The following is a 14,671-nucleotide window of genomic DNA, read 5'->3' as shown; positions in this document are numbered from 1 at the left end:
ATAATAGTATTATCACACGCGTAAGTATTATAATATATTAATATGTAATATAGATTATAATAAATTATTATTATGCGTGTAGATGATAACGCGTAGGTACACTGGTACATCGTACATACAACATACTTTTTACGATGTGATATCGACGTCAATACATTTTGGTGATAAGATATAATAGCAATGATGCGTGCATATTGTATACACGATGATTATTATAGGTGTAACCGAGGTTGATCGATGGATCGTTGTATGATATAGATGTCGCGTGTTCAAAATTCAAATAGATCACCGCGTTAAGTTTTTCGGCGGGAATGCTCATTTCTATCTTCTATTTAATGTTGGAAACTGAAGTGTACCAAACGTTTTACTATAAATTATAATTATTTTGATTTTAATAATGCTGTGTTTAAATGATTAACTATTTATTAATAGCTCTATATATTGCTTATGTAAAGTGTACAGTACCTATTATTTTAGTATATTAACTTATACCTATTTCATTTTACACAATATATAACGAATCATAAATCATAACATATTTTTTTAACACAATTTATAATTGAATAATTTTGTACCTAGAAGTAAAAAAATATTTAGATATTATATTTTTGAAAATGGCTCTAAAATTTTAATATTTATGTATTATTTTTAAGGCCAAAGTGTATAATATATTATTAAATACGTACGATTAAATAATTTTTTTATTCATAATTATTAATTATAAATTAATTAATATTTATAATACGGATATCTTACATAATCTTTTGCTAAGAATTTTAGATTATACTTAGAAAGGCATGCATTAACAAACTTATTTATAAATTAGTTTCGATTTTGAATTATGCATAAAAATATTATGTACAAAAAGTAATATTGGGCACTCATGTAATTTTATATTGGCATATTGGAATAGTTTTAAAGTGAGTTGGGTAGAGTTGGTTGACTGGTTGAACTTGGCCCACCTAATAAAAAGCTTATCATACAAAATGTGACAATGACTTGCCAATTTTTTAAATAACTTGCTATTACTTCCGAATTATTCGACATTTTACATTTTTTGAATATATTTGGAGTGTATATTAGCTATTTAAGTGAGTGGGTCAAGTTTATGGACATCACAATTCACATCTAAATATATACGATATATTTATTTAGAACTTATTATGTTCGTTTCAATTATAAGTCGTATAGCGTCAATGCATAGAAACTGTTATTTGAAAATTGTTTGATAATTTGCTTTAGATTTAGGTACATCTTGTACAATGATAATTTATAAAACTGATTAACCTAGTTATTTTAATAAAAGAGTTTTTTTTAAACATAATATTATTATTATGTATATTAATTCTGTAAATTAGAATTTAATTAAAATTAAAAACTCGAGATCTATCATTTCAATTTGGATTATGGGTGTGACACGGACTATGGTGGTACTGTATTCCACGGTTGTCCGGTCGCCGGTGTGTTGGTGATGTGAGAGAATAAGATGGCACTCGAAGTACTACGAGGTTATGTACTGGGATGAGAGGTGACATTCCAATAATTTGACACACAAAACGATGTATTATATTATTAAAGAGATGGTTGTTTTATTGAAAGTTGATTGTTCACAAACGGTAATCAAATATTCAAATGTAATCTTATACAAGAGAATACAAAACGGTTAGTACTACAGTGGAATACGAATGTGTATAGTTGAATAACGTGAGAGATTACAATTGAATATTATGTATGTGTATCGTGGAAATTAAGATGAGGTACAACGTGGTCTGTCTAAGGACCCGTTTTACAACCATATTTTAAACCATTAAACCTTGGTTTTGCTTGAACCACTGATTTTACAAGCCGAATTCCGTGGTTTAACCGGAGTTCAACTACTGTAATACGGGCCCTAAATGACGGAAAACTGCACGACGGTCAATGACGGTGGTAGTCGATGTGCGGTCGTAATCCCGTAACTGGCGTAACTCAACTACTCAACTCGTATTACGATTTACGAGAGCGAGATCGGCAGCGCCGCGGTGGCCCGTATGCATCCGGCGCGACTAATATTGTCTTCCCGTCCCAGCTTGTGCCTTTTTGGCGCGGTAGGAGAGTCGACGGTGTCGCGCGGTAACCCGTGGTGGCGGTTGACAAAAGCGTAAACCGGTCGCTCGGTCGCTGTGGTAGCTTGCAGTTTGTACTGGTTGCCGCTGCTGACCGTGTCAGGTGAATGTAAAAATATATTGTAATCTGATTAAAAATAATATAAATTAATAATTTTTTGAAATTGTTTTCGAATTCGTATCGATTAAATAAAGGCTATTTACTGAGACGCAGAAAACACAGTGTATGGACTGGCGTCCCTCTAGGGAATACATGGTTATTTAGGTAATTAATATGTAACTATCACCAGTGGCGTATTTAGAGATTTGATGCACTGGGTAAATATAATTTGGTGCCTCCAACATTTTAACATTTATTTACCTTTGTTTTATGATCATAAATAACAACATTATCACACATAGAAGTTTAGAACATGGTATAATATGAAGCATAATATAAATTGAAACATTTAATTAAACAAAAGAAACATTAACATTTATATTTTACGATGAGATTTTTGGGCAGCAAAATCTTCAATGACCTCATTGTAACTAATTGATTTAGTTATCTCACATTCTATATTTAAAATTGCCAAACGGTTGTCATTCATTGAAGATCTCAAGTATGATTTCACTCTTTTCAAAACACTAAATGACCGTTCAGCTGAAGTATTAGAAACCGGATATCATAAATACATATGTAACGCAATACCTATCTACATGTGGGTATAGACATCTGCTATATTGTGATCTTCGATGATTTTGCACAACTCTAAAATAGATTTTGGTGACACATTTCCTGGTAAACTTTTCAAGTATCCATGAAAATGAATACATTCATTTATAAATGATCCATCGAGATCTTCAGGATACTGACTCTGTAATTTGGTACCTTTCTTTCTTACTTCAGTTACTGGTAACTTTATTAAACAATATCACGGAGCACGGACGTACTAGTCAGAGCAACCGCAGCGTAATTAATATTTAATAGTCGCCATAATAGTTAGTACTTAGTACAATATATACGCCGCCCGTCATCGAAGTAAAAATAGGTTTTATTGACGACTGATGACTGACGGGTTTCGGGGTGTCTCTGAAATTCCCATAGAATAATTTCCTGATATGTACAATATACATCACAGATAAGTCATCGCTCAACTATACATACAAGCAGTGTTGAATCCAGGTATACTTCGGGAGGGGGGGCGTTCGTCCCCCCTGACAAAAACAACTTTCTGACTTTCAACAAAATGTATTTATTTATTAAATGCACAATACTAATTTAAATATAAATAATTAATAGGTTTCTAGTTTATTTTGAACTAGAATGTCTGTTTTCTGAAATAATTAATTGGACTTAGAGTAATTCTTGCAGAATAATATTTTAGACTTATAAAATAAACAAGTCAAATCAAATTTTTTCTAGACTCTTAGAATATTTTCATTGATTGAATTAATCGAGTCTGATGTTGTGAAATTAAATCTTTGACTTATGTGTGTGTTTTAAATACAATTGCAATAAATTACAAACTAAATAATCGTTAAAGTATAATCAAGACTCAAGAGTCACCTTTCTCATTATCCTTGGTTCCTGATACCTGTAGGCGATGAGATTACCACAATGCTAACACATGTTTGGTAGCTCGTTAGAAACGACAGATAAACGTGAAATAAACAAAAAACAAAATAAGTGAATGTATAATAATAAAATAAAATTTTTAAAACGCATTAAAAATGTATGAACTTTAATTCCAATCAACATTTTAAAAATAAAACCAATACTTACGAAACACTATACGAAATGTTACCAAGCGTTACCTCTACCTACAATATATTCCGCATGACAGCCGGACGTGTATTCGGCCACTTGAGAAACTTCCAGGGACCTACGAGAAATTATACGAGCAATAATTCACAGATGTTCCGGATGCGATTGAACGCCGAGGAGGTGGGTCGGAAATTTGAAGTGTCCGACGACGAGCTGACGGTTGTGGCTCGCCGCATGTCGGATGCCATGGATGCGGGTTTATGGCGCAACGAACAACCTGGCGCGCTGGCCACAATTAGGTGCTGGGACACACGAGTATCGCGTCCATCACCACCTTCAGTCATCGATACGGTTGTCCCCAAATTCTTGAGCCTGAATCTGTGTCATGGTGATAGATTCAGCACGCAGTTTACGACCATCATGTTGGATGCACATAACGAAGTGAGGACCAGATCACGTGATCATCCACTGACGCCCAGCACCCTGATTACCGGAAAGGTTGCAAATCTGTTCGACCATGTGGCTAGTAGACTTGCCGAGTTCGCTGACGAGTTTCACATGAGGCGGGTCGGGTTGCCACTGGCACTAACGTTAGGATTCCCAGTCTGGCACTCAGGGGCTCTGGGGAGTGCGGCTAGTCTCTGCCGATGGACCAAGGGGTTCGGCTGTGCGGACGCAATAAGCGGTGACGTGGTCGCCGAGTTGCGGGCGGCCGTGGAAAGGGCTGACGCGGTTGTAGGTCCGGTGGCCGTGTTTAACGACGCTTGTGTGGCAATGATGCACAGTGCTGCGGACAGGCCGGATACGCGTGCCGCGCTCGTCGTGGACGATGGTTGTAACTGCTGTTACGTGTCAGAATTCGGTCGTAAAGTCATCAACACCGAATGGGGCGCTTTCGGCGAGGATGGTGCGCTTGATCACTTGTTGACGAAGTATGACCGTCAGCTCGACGTCAAATCCCAAAATCCCAGCAAGCAAATTTACGAGAAAATGACTTCAGGTGAGTTACATTCGTTCTCGCCACGTTGTTGTGATTACGATATTACATTATTATTAAAGGTTCGAAAGTTATAAAAGCTAAAAATAGTCAAACTATGCACAGCAAAATTAAAAAAATATATATGAAAAACTGAGAAATATGCAAAAAATTAATCAAAACTCACACATCAAAGACATATTATAATATTGTAATATTATAAATACCTAAAAAAAATTATATTATTGTTAATTTAAATATTGTAAAATAGGATCAATTCTATTCGATACTAAATTTGTATCTATAAATATTTTTAAAAAATCATTCACTTTTCAAGACCTAAATATATAAAAAGAATAAAAAATAGTTTTTGGTCCACTATTATAGGCATGTATATGGCTGAGTTGGTGCGCGAAGCGGTTTTGGAGATAGCTTCCAATCAGGCGATGTTTGAAGGTAGGACTACGATCGCCATGAATACAGAGTATGCGCTCAAAGCCAAACACCTGTGGATAGTTGAGTCAGACAAAAGCCGATCGCATAGTGCTGTTCGGAGTATCCTGACCGACGTGTTGAATGTGACTGATCCATCATACATGGATTGCGAGCTGTTCCGGTACGTGTGCCGATGCGTCACAAAACGCTCTGCAAACTTGATCGCGGCAGGATTGTCAGTCGTGTTGAGGCGGACCGGATTTCCTGTCACGGTGGTCATAGCCGGATCAGCTTTCAAGACACACTCGGAGTACGCACTCACGGTTGGTAGCAAAGCGCGGCAACTGACGCCCAATCAGGCAAAGTTTACGTTACGGACAATTGATCAATCGCGCTGTCAGGATGCACGAATTGTGGCCAGGCTGTTGGCCACGATCCCATTGAATCCAGCACTAATATAAATGCAATAATATGTATTTAATTTATTCGATAAATCCAATTAAACCAATTTTAACATGATCAATCAATTACACATTTAAAAGTGTGGATAGTTTAATTTTAAACAATTGATAACATTATTTATCCCACGATTTCATCTCATGATTTCATCTCATCTTCATTCATGCGATATATTTAAATTATGTATTTTATTAATTTAAGTATACAGAAGTGATTTATAGATTATGATAAATAGTTATACTACCGACCGTGAGCATGTGCTTCGAGTGTGTCTTGAACGCTGATTCGGAAATGACGACCATGTCAGGAAATCTTGTACGCCTCACCATGACTGACAACCATGCGAGGATTAGGTACGCAAACCGTCTGGTGAAGCATCGGAAAAGCTCTCAATTCATGTCAGACAGATCAGTCACATTAACAAGGATAGTCGAGTACGAGCAACCTATATTTCGGCAAAAAACATTTTTCATTTATCGGACCCTAACACATGTGATATGTGTTCAGATATAAAACATTGCCAATTGAGAAACCAACATACACTAAGGGCCAGTTGTACCGTCTCTGATTAAAGTTAACCGGAGTTTAATCGGCCGAATTTGCACGGTTAAATATCTGTTATCAGCTGATTAAGCGTAATCGAAGTTTAACCGTAGACGGTACAACTGGCCCTAACGTACGTACAAAAATGAAACTAAATAACGAGCATCTATGTGAAATATCATAGAACGGTTTCATCATCAATCCATGATACTTCTGCTACGACATTAAATCACTTCACATAAAACTACGAACATATTATGGTAATAAATACAGTGTTCAAATTTTTATTATTTTTTTTTCTTTAATAAATATAAATTTTCACGGACGTAACCATTGAAAATTTCTGTAAATACGCAAAAAATGATAATAATGTTGGAGAGACGAATATAGCGTCAAGAAAATCACGTTTCATTTAAAGGTACATAATATATTAGGTATGAGTAGTATGATTTGGTATGTTCAGACCGCCAACCCTTCTGACCCTTCTGACCCTTCTGACCCTTCTGACCCTTCTGACCCTCCTGACCGCCGCCCGGTCGCGCACGTGCGCGAGATATATATTATCACTTATTATGTTATCAGTTATCATTTATCGCTTATCATATATGACTGGGAAAAAAACTACAAAATAACTGATCGACACCCTCTTATAACATTAACCCACTAGGCCACTTAGCGTTATTTTCACTAAATTAAGTAGACGAGATTTAAAAATATACAAAAAATATATTTATTTTAATAAAAATATAAAATATACAAAATATTATTTATCATAAATTAAATATATTTATCACAATAAAAATATATTTAATTTAAAATATTATGTATAATATTATCATAATATATAAAAAAAATATATTTAATTTAAAAAAATTATTTTTCACCTTCGTGGTATTCAAAGGCATCCATATGGATGTTCAATACCTCGTCAGCCCCGTCATTGTACCATTCATCATTTGCTAACATATGCTCAGACAGGATATCGTTGTAGCCATCCTCCGCCCAACCAGTTTCATTTTGGGACGGTTGTGTGGTGTTTAATATCCTCCCGTTAATGAGCAAGTCATATTCAGGAGGTACTATGTTTGACATACTTTGTGATAGCGGAGTTGTTCTAAGCCATTCGTCTATCTGCGATTGTCGTGGGGGTGACGGAGAAAACTCCATGGCTTCTATCAAATTCAATGCGTATGATCCCGGTATTGTAGATGAAAACATATCGGGCGATAACGAACGATTTACCTATGAATCTTGATAGGTGGAACCACTACTATCTTCGGATTGAGTCTATTTAAAAATTATTATTTTTATATTATATAGAGTTTAAGTAATAATTTTATTTAAAACTTGCCATCTCAGAATATCCGACGGGAGGATCCCGTCTCACAGGAGGGCTCCGTGGCGAGAACACAAATCGTTGTCCGCACTGGCTTAAATCTACGGGGCTTGATGTCGGTCCTGGTGACGGGCTATTATTCAGCTAAAAGCAGATTATGCAAATTTTATAATGAATTATAGGTCTATTGATATATACAAACTTACTGTTTCATTTGCTGGAAAAAAATAAGGGGGAGAATCCGGTGTTGAAGGTGAAAACATGTCCGGCGAAGAATTTAAATGTTCAACTGGCGAAAACGTACGATTTATTTGTGAATCTTGATAGGATAAGTACCCACTATCTTCGGATTGAGTCTAATTAAAAATTATTATTTTATATTATATTGAGTTTAAGTAATAATTTTATTTAAAACTTACCGGTGGTGTCGCTGCAAGAACTCTGATATAATCATCTCCTCTAAACCACGGCATACTTGACGATGAATTATTAGTCATCTAAAAATCGAGTTATATGTAAATCTTAAACAATTTATGAATAGTGTAAAAAAACAAAAAACTTACATTTTACAGACGAAAGATTTGATAAATAAAAATCGTATATATGTGTAATATAAGATTAAATAACAAAAACTATAACAAGTAAAGCACAGGGTGAATCTCACACTAAGCGCTCGTCAAGACTGATGCTCATACACTGCCGATACGATCTATTTCAAAGAATTGTCGTAATATGGGTCATCTTTTGGCGGTAGATACCCATCCTTTTACCGTTATGCCGCTTTCTTAGGCCATCTCTTTATGTCATTGATAATTTATTGGATGTGACCGATTTAAATGTGGGCGGCTTTTTAGTCATCAGCCATAGACGGGCAAGACGACTGTTAGCGCTTTTACCAGTTTTACCGTTATAAGTGTGCCGCTATGGTATATTCGATGTGACCGATTTAAATGTAGGCGGCTTTTTCAAAGATTTGTCGTTATATGGGTCATCCTTTGGCGGCAGATACCCTTCCTTTTATGTAGCGCTTTTACCGTTATGCCGCTTTCTTAGGTCATCTCTTTATGTCATTGATAATTTATTCGATGTGACCGATTTCTATGTAGGCGGCTTTTTCAAAGATTTGTCGTTATATGGGTCATCCTTTGGCGGCAGATACCTTTTGTGACATTCCTTTACGAGATTTAAAAATATATTTGAAAACTGTCCTAATGAGCCTACATTCGTAGATGGCCACTCCTTTACTACCACCTAGCGCATGCGTACTGTAAAAAGTCTTTAATATTTAAAAACTGCCCTAAGGAGCCTACATCCCTTCAGTACGTATATCGTCTTAAACCGTTGAACACGTATATTTTTCTTTTTGCGAACTAAGCCATTAAAATATTGTTATTTTTGTTAAAAATAAAATTTGAAAAAATGTTTAAATGCGAGCAGTGTCCATCCACGTTTACGCGTAAGGGTAATTTGACTGCTCATCAAAAAAATCACAATGGTGTTCGTTTTTCTTGCACTATTTGCGCATCGACATTCAGTTACAAGACACATCTCAATAGGCATATGAAAAATGTTCATGGTATGTATATTTTATGAGCTGTTAGGTTAAGTTAGCTTGATTTAATATTTAATTCAATATTTATTTTTTAAGCTGTAGAACGCGTCAGACCTCAACTAGGTGAAATCGCACCGAATAATGTCAATAATAATGAACTGGACAAATATTTTAATGATGGATATGATGATATGTTCGCTGAAGTGTCTGAAAATGATCAAGGTATCGTACCGGTTCAACCAGCACAGCAAAGTGTTACCCGGCCTACTCCACAAGGTTATATTCAGATTGCTCCTCAAATATTTGTCCCCGATGACCCGGCCGGTGGATCGAATGCGGTATCCGACAACGGCGATATTATTTGTATGAACGCAATGGACGAATTTGAGAATACAGGTTAGTTTTATTTATAAGAATTAATTAGATTTTAAAAGACCTGGTGATTTTTCCTCCGTAGATTATTATTTTTTGAGAAATATTATCGTAAGATTTAAAATAGATTTTTGAAATACGTGACATTAAATTATTTGTAAATGTCACAAGTTAAAAAAAGATAAATAGCTGTTTCGTTAGATTTTATTTATCAGTCGTGAGGTTAATTGGATTTTTTAATAGATTAGCCAATTTATTATTTTCATTAGATATTAATATTAGGTTTTTTTTTTTTTTTTTAAAGATTCTTACACCGCCAACGTTAACGGTAAACGTGTTTCAACCACCAACACCGTGTCGGCTGCTAGGGCAAAAAAAGCACGCATGTGTCTAGTTCAGTCCCCCGGTTTCGTAGAAATCAAATCTTCGGCAAATAGAAAAATAGTTTGGTATTATGCTAAAAATATTACTAATACATTAATTTATACCGAGTTTCTTCGATCGCTCGAGCCCGAGCTGAACAAATTATTAAAAACACGCGTTCAGCAAGGGGCGATTAAATTTAATCTTAAGCTCGAGGCAACGTATAACCGGCCCAACGTACCAAACTCGTCGGAGAACCGGGCATTCAAGACTTTGGCGGTAGAACTTTTTGCGGATAGTGACATTAGTACAATCACTGAGAGGGCTTTTATAAAGTTGTTGAAGGAGGAGGAAGAATATAAATCACGAGGAAGTGGATTTATATTAGAGAGCATAGATGGGTTATTGTTAGCGGTCTACAAATATACTCCGATGGGCGGATCATCGTATATCGAGTTGCCGGCCTACATAGAAAGGAAACGGAGCACCATCAACCCGCAAAACACGGATCAGGAGTGTTTTAAATGGGCGATTTTAGCGAGGCATGTGACTGAAAATGTATCGGATAAATATAAATATTACGTCGGAGAAAATTATAAAAAGCACGAGAAAAAATATAATTTTGAATGTATATCGTTCCCTACACCTCTATCAGACATCGCTAAATTTGAGAAAAATAACTCGACTGTCTCTGTGAATGTGTATGGGTTGGATAAAAAGTTCCAGCCACCGCGTAAATATCCGACGTACGAGGTGTACCCGCTACGTGTCGTCGATGATGAGAAAGCCAACCACTTTGATCTGTTGTTGGTGACGGACGGCGCCAACTCTCACTACGTGTATATTTCGAATTTTTCCAGGCTGGTCCGCGCTCAGAAAACCAGACACACTGAGAGTGTCGTGTTCTGTAAGAGATGTTTTATGAGTTTCGACGACAGACGTCATAAATTCAAGTTGAGTGGGCAGGAGGCCCTGGACCAACACAAATTGATTTGCGGGGCGCACAAACCAATTTTACCAGAAATGCCTAAGGAGGGTGATTGTGTTGAGTTCAAGGCGTGGAAAAACACGGTTAGGCATCCGTTTGTCATTTACGCGGATTTTGAGGCGATCTTGGCGAAGACGGAGGAGGCAAGAGGGGATAGTACCACGATTACCCAGAAACACGAAGCTATGAGTTATGGGTATTTGGTGAAAGCGAGCGAAGACGTACCGGCAGAGTTATTGCTTCAACACGAGATACCGACGGGGCCGGTAATCTACAGAGGCAGCGAAGACAGGACGGACGTAGCGAGACATTTTGTGGAGACAATAGTTGAGGTGGCCCTGAAAATTGAAAATCTCATGAAGACTAATATCCCGATAAAAATGACTGAGGGTGAAGAAAAAACACATCAAGAGTGTATGAAGTGTAATTTATGCAAATGTATATTAGTCGGGGACGATAAGGTTAGGGATCATGATCATTTGACAGGCAAATTTAGGCAGACCTTGTGCTCTAGGTGTAACTTAGAGTTACAACAGCCTAAATTTGTACCTGTCTTTTTTCATAATCTCACAAACTACGACTCTCACTTCATAATCACCGAACTTGGGTATGATACTAAGACGATCAACGTTATACCTAACAGTGAAGAGAAATATATATCTTTCTCGAAATATATAAGTAGTACCTTCACTGTTCGGTTTATCGACACGTTCCGGTTTATGGCGTCGAGTCTGTCGTCACTGGCTGAAAATTTGCTTACACCCGAACATGAGAACTTCCGTGAGACAGCCAAACATTTTGTCGCCGGAGATATGCCGCTCGTGACTCGTAAGGGGGTGTACCCGTACGAGTTCACAGATAGTTGGGAGCGGCTAGAGGATACTAGGTTACCGAGTAAGAGGAGCTTTTACAGTACGTTAACAGAGAGCGGGATTAAGGAGAGCGAATTTGACCATGCTAAGGAGGTATGTTTACACTTCGCATGTATTTAGATCTATATTTGAAAATTGTTGTGTGTTACAGGTATGGAGTCATTTTAACTGTAGGACACTCGGTGATTATTCCGACCTGTACCTGAAAATTGACGTGTTACTACTGGCAGATGTTTTTGAGAACTTCCGCGACTTGTGCATGAAGACGTATAACTTAGACGCTGCCCATTATTTTACTGCCCCAGGCTTAAGCTTTGACGCAATGTTAAAGTTCACGGGGCAAAAGCTGCAGTTGCTGGACGAGTACGACATGTTGTTGATGTTTGAAAATGGTCAGTATATAATTTTTTTAAATGTGTATATAATAATCTAATACATTTTTTAAATAGGTATACGTGGGGGTTTGGTGCAGGCGAGTAAGAGGTATGCGAAGGCAAACAATAGCAAGGTCCCAGGCTATGACGATACGAAAGATAAATCGTGGATAATATATCAGGATTGTAAGTATATATTTATTTTTATATTTTTTTTTTTCAAAACTTTTTAATATTTATTTAAATTGTATAGGTAATAACTTGTATGGATGGGCGATGTCCCAGTACATGCCATACGGTGGGTTCAAGTGGGTTGAACCTACATTAAACGGATTAAATGATTTGGATGATACCTCCTCCATAGGACGAGTGTATGAGGTGGATATAACATATCCACAAAATTTACACGACAAACACAATGACCTGCCCTTCCTGCCACAAAATAGTGTACCGCGTGGATCAAAGGTTAAGAAGTTGATGGCGACGTTTGAGAAGAAAAATAATTATATTATTCACTATCGAAACCTGCAACAGGCGATTAAGAATGGTCTTATTGTTGAAAAAGTAAATATTTGTATTTTATTTGATTTTAAACAGATTTTTAACATTTCTCTTATTTTTTATAGGTACATAGAGTGATACAGTTTAACCAGTCAGATTGGCTGGCTAAATATATAGATTTAAACACCGAAATGAGGAAAAAGGCTAGGAACGCATTTGAGAAAGACTTCTTTAAATTGATGAACAACGCTGTATTTGGTAGGTTACTTTTAAATTTTTAAAACTTTTAAAACTTTTAAAATTTACTATTGTGCAGGAAAAACTATGGAATCGAAACGAAAACAGCTGAAAATAGAGTTGGTATCCTGTGAGAGGAGGCTACAAAAATGTATTAATAAAACTACTTTTAAACACTGCACTAACTACAATGAAAACCTCAATGCAGTAGCGTTGGAGAATAAGATTATTAAATTTGACAAACCTATATATATTGGTAAATATACTTTAAAATTATATAATACACTTTTATCATACATTTACTTTCTATAGGATTTGCAGTGCTGGATATCAGCAAGACGTTGATGTATGACTATCACTACAATGTTATGCAGAAGCACTATAGGGATAAAATTAAGCTAATGTATACTGATACAGGTAAATATATTAAAACTTATCTAATTTTCACATATTATATTTATTTTTATTTTTAGATTCGTTGATATACCACATTAAAACTAATGATTTTTATGAAGACTTGGCAGCTAATCACAGCTTGTTGGATCGAATGGATACAGCTAACCTACCCAGTGATCATCCATGTTATGTTGCAGCTAGAAGTAAGGAACCTGGGTACTTCTCAGATGAAGTAGATGGTGATATAATCACCGAATTTTGTGCATTGCGGGCGAAATCGTACGCTTTCCACGTACATTCTGGGGATGATGCCAGAGTAGGAGGTGAACAAATAAAAGCAAAGGGGGTAAGGCAGCATGTGGTTAAGAACCACATGACATTGGAAGACCACAAGAAATGTTTATTTGGAGAAGCTGACGTGGAGGCGTATAAGGAAAACTTGTCAATACGGTCATTCAAACATAAACTCATGACGATTAAGACCAACAAATTAACTTATAACAGCTATGATGATAAGAGGATAGTGCTGCAAGATAAAGTGCACACACTGGCCCATGGACATTATAGTATAGAGTAAGTTATTACAAAATATATATTTAAATTATTTTACTTATAATATTTATAATTTTATAGGAGAGATGATTGGCCTGAATTAGACAAAGAAGGAAACTGGAATGAGGAAGAGAAAGGGTTAATGAGAGACCTTTTACACTTCATAACCTGATTTTACAACCTGTATATAGTTTGTTATATTACTCTTGAGATATATTTCTATTACAACACGTACAATTGAAATTATTGTAAATATCATGTATATTTTGTAATTTATATAATATATAAATTGTAATCTATTTTGTAAAGTATCATATATATATTTTGTTTTGTTGTAAAATACCATGTATATATATATTTTGTTTTATTGTAAAATATCATATATATATTTTGTTTTGTTGTAAAATACCATGTATATATATATTTTGTTTTGTTGTAAAATACCATGTATATATTTTGTTTTATTGTAAAATACCATGTATATATTTTGTTTTATTGTAAATACCATGTATATATTTTGTTATGTTGTAAATACCATATATATTTATTGTAAATATCACTCGAATAATTTGTATTTACGTTTAAATGTAATCTATAACCCTGAATTGTAAATCTGACAAATGTTAACACATATAAATAAAAAAAAAAATTTAATGTTAAAATATAATATAATGTTTATTAAATACAATCACATTTTTAAGAATTATTTACAAACCATTTTCTTATAGCAAAAACTTTATAAAATGTACATTGTTTAGGATTAATTTCCATATGAAAAATACAGCAAGGTAAAGTTTCGTCATCACATAGTTGATCCAAACGAGGGCAGCCCAAGTCTTCAATGTTGATGAGTGCGACGTGTG

General features: G+C 35.5%; 2 protein-coding genes across 2 annotated transcripts; both read left to right on the top strand.

Moving 5' to 3' along the window:
* The first annotated feature begins 3,924 nt into the window (after positions 1–3,924).
* LOC107166019 (hexokinase-4-like) lies at positions 3,925–5,724 on the top strand. The gene is made up of 2 exons (XM_015514507.2): positions 3,925–4,852; positions 5,216–5,724. Exons 1-2 carry the CDS (start codon positions 3,925–3,927, stop codon positions 5,722–5,724), a joined length of 1,437 nt encoding a protein of 478 aa, XP_015369993.2.
* A 3,448-nt stretch (positions 5,725–9,172) lies between these two features.
* LOC149057233 (uncharacterized) lies at positions 9,173–14,061 on the top strand. The gene is made up of 10 exons (XM_089221793.1): positions 9,173–9,549; positions 9,830–11,841; positions 11,900–12,140; positions 12,198–12,308; positions 12,376–12,686; positions 12,749–12,881; positions 12,940–13,116; positions 13,173–13,277; positions 13,334–13,829; positions 13,890–14,061. The coding sequence occupies exons 1-10, from the start codon at positions 9,345–9,347 to the stop codon at positions 13,978–13,980; spliced, it is 3,882 nt and encodes a 1,293-aa protein (XP_089077919.1). The 5' UTR covers positions 9,173–9,344; the 3' UTR covers positions 13,981–14,061.
* Positions 14,062–14,671: the final 610 nt, after the last annotated feature.

This window comes from Diuraphis noxia, unplaced genomic scaffold (genome assembly GCF_037042655.1).
Source record: "Diuraphis noxia isolate RWA-SAM2 unplaced genomic scaffold, SU_Dnox_SAM2 contig0003, whole genome shotgun sequence".
Lineage (NCBI taxonomy): Eukaryota > Metazoa > Arthropoda > Insecta > Hemiptera > Aphididae > Diuraphis > Diuraphis noxia.
This window is presented reverse-complemented; position numbering and strand designations above follow the sequence as displayed.

Excerpts from the sequence above, each read along its gene's own strand:
- LOC107166019 (XM_015514507.2), top strand. The coding sequence starts at position 3,925 with ATGACAGCCGGACGTGTATTCGGCCACTTGAGAAACTTCCAGGGACCT. Across the intron at positions 4,853-5,215 it reads TTACGAGAAAATGACTTCAG|GCATGTATATGGCTGAGTTG; the intron begins GTGAGTTACATT and ends CCACTATTATAG.
- LOC149057233 (XM_089221793.1), top strand. The coding sequence starts at position 9,345 with ATGTTCGCTGAAGTGTCTGAAAATGATCAAGGTATCGTACCGGTTCAA. Across the intron at positions 11,842-11,899 it reads AATTTGACCATGCTAAGGAG|GTATGGAGTCATTTTAACTG; the intron begins GTATGTTTACAC and ends TGTGTGTTACAG. Across the intron at positions 12,882-12,939 it reads GATGAACAACGCTGTATTTG|GAAAAACTATGGAATCGAAA; the intron begins GTAGGTTACTTT and ends ACTATTGTGCAG.